Below are 8,762 nucleotides of genomic sequence, written 5' to 3'. Positions count from 1 at the left end.
GAATTTCACACTAAATTATAAAAAATACATAATTTAAAATATCACAATGTCTACTTTTAATCACTTCCAATATAGCCTTTGATGAGATGTTTATAAACCAGTGTTTCCCAAATTGATAGCATTTACCTGTTCATCACACTCCTTAATGCCACCTCATTAGTCTGATTTCGTGAGAATCACCCACTGGCTCCAATCCCACGCTTTAATGCTACACTTGCTACACAATGCTTCTCACGCTTCTTTAAACAATAAGTTAATGACTGTAGAAAACCATAGACAGTGCCATGACTCTCAAAAGCAAGGCCACCACAGGTTGCTTTAACAGACACTGTACCAAGTTCTTTTTTTAAAGTCTGATATAAGTGTGAAATGGTCAATGTGTAGTAGTAGTAGTAGTATTTAGACTGCCAATAAACATTAGACATGCTGGACTCTGGTAAACTGGATTGTAGTAGCTTTGGTTTAACTTTGGTTCAGCAGTGAACAATGCTAAACTTCAATATGGTAATTTGATGAGAACATAAATCATTTCTAAATAAAATGCATGAACTGCACTTTTACTGTTGAAGCTTTACACTTGCTGAAAACATGGCCTACATTTGGCTGCATTTATTGTAAGGAAGGGAATGGAAACATGGCATCCATGCATTATACAGATACTGCAATATTTTAAATTGTTCTCTTTCAATGTTTCTGAAATGAAGCAATGAAGATGTGATTTCTTTTCAAGTACCTATTCTTTTTAAGGATTTAACCAAAATGCACTTTTTGTGATTAATGCCATTAACCAGTTCCAGATTATTTTACAGCTTTTCCTCAGTCTCTCTCACAGGCTAAAAAGTCATTGACAACAATTTGAATGCAGATGTTTCCATTGAAAGTAAAAAATATATAGTCTATGACTACATTAACATATGACTGCGATTAACCCTTGTCCAGAAAAATGACTCAAAGAGTTTTAGCTCAAGATAACAAATAAAACAAAAATTAACTTGTAACACAGAATAAAAAGGGTTCTTTACACACTTCAATCTCTATAACTTTATATAAATGTAAAAATGCCACTAGTTGTACTGGATAACTTTTGGGGTTTTTTTTTTTTTTCAGAGAATTCTGCCTTTTTAGTGAGAATCACAAGTTCAAGTGTCAACTGAGGCAATAACAAACTAATTGACCTCCACATAAACTTGATTTATCTTTTTACTGACATTCTAAACTTACCAGAACTCACAGAGACAGAGAACCCTTGCTGGTCAGGTTTTACTAGAAGTGGACGTATGAGAACTATCCAGTTATAAAGCATGTGGTGTAGTTTCAGAGAATTTCAGCATTTTTCCGTTTTCTTTTATATTGGAACTTGGCTAGTGTAAAGTGTATTGACTTGTACCCATCCCCATATGTGTTTGCATAGCTGTGTTGTGTTTACTCGATAATACGGCACCGTTTTACCTGCAGCCTGCCAACCAGAACACAGGTCAGAGCGACAGTTTTCTCCACACCGCTGCAGTGTGCCAAATCGCTTTGGTTCCCAGTACCTCACAACAAAGTGCTGATGACTCACAAAGCTACCTAAATGTTTCAGCAGATGGATTCCACTTTCCTCCATAGAGAGTCAAAGAGAGACGGAAGAAGCCTTGCACTTCAGAAGAAGTGTGATGACAAAGCAGAAGAAGGGCCTGACGGTGTGGCTAAACACAGTAAGACTTTCTTTTGGTCTGAAAAATAAGAAGATTCCTGTAATAAACTAATAATCACAGAGTTCTGTGAAAAGCCAAGGAAAGGAACACTTCCTGCACTGTAAATTCAAATTCAAATTCTGAAACCAAGCTAAGCACTTTTAAATGACTCACTGTGTTTATTTAAGCTCTTCCACTGTTAAAAAAAGAGAGACAGTCACATGGACTTGAGCTTTTCTACACTAATGTTCAGAAAATGTTTCATGATTCTGAAGTGTTTAATTTCAATAGAAAAGAACTTGCTAGCTTGTTAATGAGATTGTGGCCATGTCTCTTTACTGGAAATACATCATAGATGGCGTTACCATCCACAGTGAACAGCACAATGAGTGGTAATGATTGTACCTGGTGTTCTTTGACCCAAATTGTCTCTTTGAACCGAGAAGCAACTCTGGCAGAAATCACATCCACATTGTACACAGAAAGATCCATAGGTATATCCTGCAGGTGTGCACCCTACCCTTCCATAAAACACGACAAAATTCATGAGAAACAACACGAGTTACATGTCTCATGACATCTGGCATTTTAGTATATGTAATGTACCTGTACAGTGACAAGTTTTGATCCCCAAAAAACAAACAATACAGAGACATCCTTAAAAGTACAACACGGCCCCTAATCGATTTTAGGCCTGACTGTTCAGACAATGACAGTTTTTTTAAATCACAGACAAAAGCCTCAGATCTGGGGCAAATTTGCGACTCTAAATCTAGTAGTGTAAAAGATGCTGTGAATGGAAATTAGTGCAGAGACTAGATACAGCCAATGAGGCTGCAAGATGTTGGAGTTAAACCCACATATTTTTATCAATTTTCTCATCCATATTCTTTTCTTTTTCTTCTGTTCTACTGCAAATTAGTGCATAGACATTTTTTATCACTTGTTTCTTTAAAAATTGTGGAGTAGAAAAACACATGACATTGCACCATTTATGGCATGTTTTGTAACAAAAATGCTTTAGAATCAGACAGTGTAATTTGTGATTCCCAATTACAAGACTAGCTGTGTTAAGTGAAAGGCAGAGCAATCTAAAAATTCTGAAAGTTGAATAGTACAAGTTGTTATAATTAATTTTTAAAAAGGTAATTTTAGGCCTGTAACAATGGCCAGTGTTTAAATGTCCTAAATATATAAAACATGAATATTACAGCATACTGACTCATATATTATTAATAACCTCTTCTTGCTTAAAAAAATATAATGAGTAATATTGAGGTCAGTAACAGATTTTGAGGATATATGTCTATATATTGTACAGTCAACAATATAATTATTATAAAAGGACTAGTAAAAAAAAAACACGTGGAGTTATTCCAATTTGTTTGTGGGGCAATCCAATAAAAAACAGGCAGAAGTGAATGTGGTACGGTTTCATTTCTGTATGTTCCTTTACTAAATGTCCTGAGGACGCACCCATAATGTACCACCCCAAGGTCAGTCTGGGCCTTTTTACTGAAACTGAACTCACTGATACGAAAGCAGAGAGTGATTTATTCCCACAGAGACAGAAAGTACCAGTTTTGGACACTTCCTCTCCAGCCATTCCCAGCAGCTTAAACAGGGTGGATGGAGGGGGAGGTCACCAGACAAAATCACCAGACCTGTCAAGAAAGAGAGCTACAAAGTGTGACTGGAAGATGTAAACATTGAAATACGTTGGTCATTTGAAAGGAAAGAATGAAGATGTGTGAAGAAAGGGAGAATTCAGAGAACAGGCTTGACGTTAGCTGACCTCTATAACTTCAAGTCTTTTTTTATTTGTTCTCTCCCCCTCTCTCGCTAATGTTTAAAACATCTCTGGCGTCCTTCGCTGGCCTTTTAAGGAGAAGAGTCCCCCTCTATTCTCTCTCTCGCTCCCTTTCTCATCCCCTCATACCCCTCTCTGCTTTTCACATGGAGTGCCCAGAGTAGCTTAGACTTCTGAGGCAAAGTTTACCTCTCTTAGCATTAGCTTGGCTAGCGTCACACATTTATCTCAGTAATCTTCAAAAAGCTCTGAGACCCGTTGCACCGCCTGTGAACCTTCTCATTGCACAGCTGGAGTGCAATGGGGCCATTTAAAGAGTCAGAGTAGTATTAGATCGTACTCTCGGCCCCACATGAATGATTGAAACACATATCGCAAACTCAATGATTATTTAATGAGAGAAGATTTCGTTTCACCCACACACATCACAGCAATCGCAGTATCCTATTCCAGATACAGTACACCCGGGGAGGAGTAAAATTACACACACTCTCTCGCTTTCTCTCACACCCATGCATGCCAGACACACATACACACATTCTCAAAAAGTATGAGTCTTACTCATAATATATAAAGCTGCAGCTCATAACAAATGTGCAGTTTCATTGGTTTTCACAGGGTTTTTTTAAGAGAATAAATTAATTGCTCAACCGGTTGGTAAGAGTCTTGTACTGGTTCTGTCTCACTACTGGAGACATTGTTATAGAAAAATTCACAGCAGCCTTGATAGAGCATTTCACCCCTTTACAGCATACTTTACAATATAGTCTTTTTTCAAAAAATCCCCTCACCTGTCCTTTTGCGTTAAAGAAAAAACATTCTCAAAAACATTTTTTCCATTTTCACAGTGTTTTACAATTATGGCTATTTTGAAAAATGTCTTTCTCAAAACTTACACACAATCCAACAGATGACTCAAAGAAAAAACTAAGAAAACTGAACTTTGGAGTGGTATCAGAACACTGATTACCAAAGATGATACATAATAAGGGGGGATTTGGACCATCGTGTGCTATTCAACAAGTAGCTAAGCTTGTATTCATATGCTATGCTAAACATTTTAGAACATCCTCAACTTGTCACAAGGTGTCACATATCGGACTAAGCAGCTCTGAAAAACAGTGTCATATTTCAGCCCTTATACAACTGAACATCAGGTAAATAGTCTCAGACAAGAAAATTTCAGGCTAAGTAGTAAAAATGGCTTGACCTTCAGTTTGGTTCTTTGTTCCTAATTACTTCTTTGTTACTTAATTTGTGGCAAAACGTGTCAATGTATTATAACCGTAATGTTTACTTAAGTGCCCTGTTATGTTATATAATTTCACAAAGATAAAAGCTGTGTTCCATTCATGTCAGATGTGAGATTTTGATGCTGGGATGGACATCACACCAAAGTTGACAGTGTTTCAGTTAAAAATTCTGTTAATTGTACACTGTTTTAAAACATTTGCAAAACACATCTATTTAAAGGTTCTGAATGACTGGTATGACAGTCCTTAAGTAGTGTGTTTTAGTGAACAGCTGTAGTATTATTCGTTTTATTGACAGCCAGTACTGTCCAACTTCTTTGCCTGTTTTCATGGCTTTTGGATATGCAAAATACTGCTTATCAACTGAAATGGCTAACAATGCCAACCTGGGGCAATGCAAACCTTTGAAACCAATTGTGGTAAGCTGAATGGAACAGTTATCTGAATGTTTAATTGGAGTGCTGGCAACTCAAGTGTGATGTCTTTCCCAGATCTGACATCCAACTTCCAAGGTAAATGGAATGTTAACAATGCCACAAATCAGAAGAAAAGGAATGTAAATGCTTTGTGGAGGAAAAAAAACAAAGTAAAGAAAAAAGTACTTCCAGTTACTTGAATAAGCAGATTCTGTAACCAGCACAGACCAACTAAGAACATGATGCTGTTGGAACTGTTGTGTGTGCAATAGTCCAGATTAGAATTTTTCACACTTCATGCTTTAGCCAAGTTCTTTGCAATAAAACACTGTGAAACCTGGAAAACTAATGTTTTTGAAAAAACCCAAATCAAATTAGTGCAAACCAATTTAAGCTTCTAAGAGTTTAAAGGGTTTAAAGTCAATGATCATGCTTCTTCTTCTTACTCAGGTTCCTCCCCTTCATATTCATAGTCCATATCAGCTCTCTCATACTCTAACTCTGCCCCTCCATACCCTTCATACCCCTCACCCTCGCATATAAGCTCCTCCCTCTCATACTCCAGCCCCTCCTCCTCGTATTCAAGTACGGCTTCTTCAAGTGCTACTGTAGGCCTTTCAGGCTCCCCCTCTTCCTCTTTTGCCTCTAATCCCACCTCATCCTCAGCTGAAGGTGCTGATGGAACTGTCCCATTTGCGGCTGCTGTATCACTTGCTGCTGCCAAAGAGCTGCTACTCATCCTAAGTTTCTTCAGTATTCCAATAATGACCGGAGCAGCTGCTGCGGCAGCGGCGGCCTCCTCCGCTTCCCTCTGCGCTCTCTCCTTTGCTTCCTTTCTTCTTTCCCTGGTTTGAAGGGCTTCTTCTGCCCCTTCCCCAACGATCACCACCTCCTCCCCAACACGTGGAGGCCCCTTTACGGGGTTGTGGTCGTAGGAGAAGAGCCGGAGGGCAGGAAGGTGCAGCAGGCTTGGGAACTCAGAAATGCGATTGCGGTCTAGGTCCAGGATCTCCAGTTGCTCCATCTTCAGAAGCACCCGAGGAAACTCCTCAAAACGATTGCCATAAAGCCATAGGCCCCGCAGCGCCTCCATGCGCCACAGGTCAGAGGGCAGGGTGCGCAACCGATTGTCACCTATCTGTAGTGAGCGCAGGTGGGGCAGGTCGTAAAGCTGCTTGGGGAAGCGTTGGAAGTAGTTGCTCTCCACCCACAGGCAGCGCAGACTCTGCAGGTTCCTAATGTCCGGCGGCAGGCTCATTAGCCGATTGCTGCCAAGGTACAGGCGAGTGAGGTTGGCCAGCTGGCACACGGCCAGGGGTACGTCATCTATTTTGTTGAAGTCCAGTGCCAGGATGCGCAGGCCCTGCAGCTGCGAGATTCCATCGGGCAGTGTCCGCAGGCGGTTCCCGCACAAGTACAGCTTCTCCAGATACTCTAGGCCCAGCACCTGCCTAGGGAGGCGGCGAAACTTGTAGTAGCTCAGGTCCAGCACGGGGTCTCCACTGGCAAGAAGTTCGTCCACACCTAAGGGCAGCTCAACATCCTCAGCCTCCTCTTTTTCCACCTTTGGTGCTTTTTCCTCCTCCTTTTCTCCATCCTCCTCCTTTTCTTTGTCTTTCCCCTCCTCCCCTCCTTCTTCCTCGCCTTCTTTTCGAGACGAGTTGCCCATCCCCTCCTTTGCGTATCACAGTTTGGAAGCCTGTGAGTGCGCAGGTGGGTGGGTGGAGGGGTGGTGCAGGTCTGTGAGCGCACGTGTGGGGTTCAGGGCGCAGGGAGGAGTGGGTGTGGAGCTCGGTGGGGCTGCTTGGCCCCCTCTCTGTGAGCTACACTCAGCAGGTCCGTCCCAGCAGAGAGAGATGCTGTGCGTGGACTCATGATGCGTCGGATGCGGGACGCTGCAATTCAGTCAAGCCAGGACGCCAATGCCTGATGTCAGCACCCGATGGAACACCACCGCCTTTGAACATGGATGAGACCCATACCACAAAATGCTATGGCAGACTAGCAGTTGTGGAACATGTAGTAGTGGTAGTAGTAGTAGTAATAGTAGTAGTAGTAGTAATAATAGTAGTAATAGTAGTAGTAATAATTGTAGCAGTAGTTGTAATAGTAATAGGAGCTTTTAACAGAGCAATCTTTTATTTTGTCTGGATAATCCAAAAGGTGCTCCAGAGTTCAGCTGGCCACTCCCGGACTGGGGTTGTTGTCCAGTAGAGCTTTCAGAAGCCTGTGATGATACTGAGCAGAGAGGTCTAGCTGGGCTGAAGCGGCGCTCCTCCACCGTCGCTGCGCGCAGGCATCCATTGCTCACATTTAAAAACACAAACTTCAGCTCAGCTCCGCTCTCAGCCCCCGCGCTCCTCCCGTCTCCAGAGCCCTGCCCGCCATCAGCCTGTCCCGCCGAGCCCGGGTCCCGCACGCAGCCGCTCCTCCCGCCTGTGGACGCCGGGTGGGAGCGCGCGCAGGGCAGCCTGTGCTCCGGTGACCTGGCCGGCGGCAATGTTACCCAGCAGAGGGAAGTCCAGGCTCATGGAGCTGCGCTGATGACGCCGGACTGTCCCCTCTCCTCCCGTCTGATCCCACAGAGTCAAAACACTCACTCTCACAGAGAAAGACTCCGGAATAACTCACCCACCGCCCGCCGGAGGAGCGGAGAGAACACTGCCCACAACAACACACCACAGCCCGGGGAGCAGAGTCACACTCACCGCCCAGACCCGCGGAGCCACCGGACAGAGTTTCAGACAAACGCTGGAGAACCGCCGCTCTCTCCTCTCTCTCTCTCTCTCTCCTCCCCTAGCAACCGGAAAAGAGAGAGACACCGAGGATCACATGAGGTAGAGAGAGAGAGAGAGAGAGAGAGGGAGTAAAATTATAAAAAAATATTTAAATTTGAGTTTAACTACATATGCGAAATACTTTAATATACTTTTGTTTTATTTTTTATTTCATAGCAATTTTTATTCAAATGCAAAAAAATAGAAAGTTTTTATATTTTTGTTTTTACAAAAACATTTGGTTTTTTAATAAAATTTCAAGAACAAACAACAAAAAAAAACTTTTTGTGTACGACTTATTTTTTTTAAATTATTTTATTCACAGAACAAATTTAACACACATCAACTGGTGAAAGCAAAAGCAAAAAAGAAAAAGTTGTATATTTTTGTTTTACAATTTATTTATTTATTTATAGAATTAATTGAGTGTTTAAGTGTTTATTTTAATCAAGGCTGAAAAAATACACACTTAAGCACTTAAACACCTTTTTAATTTTAATATATAATATATATATATGTAATAAAACATTGGACAGACTATAATTCTAATCACACAAACCTCTTACATATGCACCACCATACACCATACAAGATTTTTCAATGCAGTATTAATATAAAATACAATATCAAGAAAAAGGGTTACCTGAAGAAAACAGACAAAATGTAAAATGTACTTGTGTTTATTTGCAGTACTGTCACTGCAGTTTACAACTACTGCACATTGCTGTTTTTTACATATTCAGGATATTGTATTTTTTTATTTGCAGAAGTTACTGTGCTGTTTGCACAGGATGATATAACCCATACTCGGCACCTTTGACCCATAGTAA

General features: G+C 41.2%; 1 protein-coding gene across 1 annotated transcript; it reads right to left on the bottom strand.

Moving 5' to 3' along the window:
• Nucleotides 1-3,861: 3,861 nt before the first annotated feature.
• On the bottom strand, nt 3,862-7,940 carry LOC103024275 (leucine-rich repeat-containing protein 10B). The gene has a single exon (XM_007235197.4). The coding sequence runs from the start codon at nt 6,822-6,824 to the stop codon at nt 5,598-5,600; it is 1,227 nt and encodes a 408-aa protein (XP_007235259.3). The 5' UTR covers nt 6,825-7,940; the 3' UTR covers nt 3,862-5,597.
• Between the last annotated feature and the right edge of the window lie 822 nt (nt 7,941-8,762).

The sequence above is a fragment of the Astyanax mexicanus genome, chromosome 2, assembly GCF_023375975.1.
Source record: "Astyanax mexicanus isolate ESR-SI-001 chromosome 2, AstMex3_surface, whole genome shotgun sequence".
Classification (NCBI taxonomy): Eukaryota; Metazoa; Chordata; class Actinopteri; order Characiformes; family Acestrorhamphidae; genus Astyanax; species Astyanax mexicanus.
The sequence above is the reverse complement of the archived record's forward strand: the minus strand, read 5'-3'. Positions and strand labels throughout refer to the sequence as shown.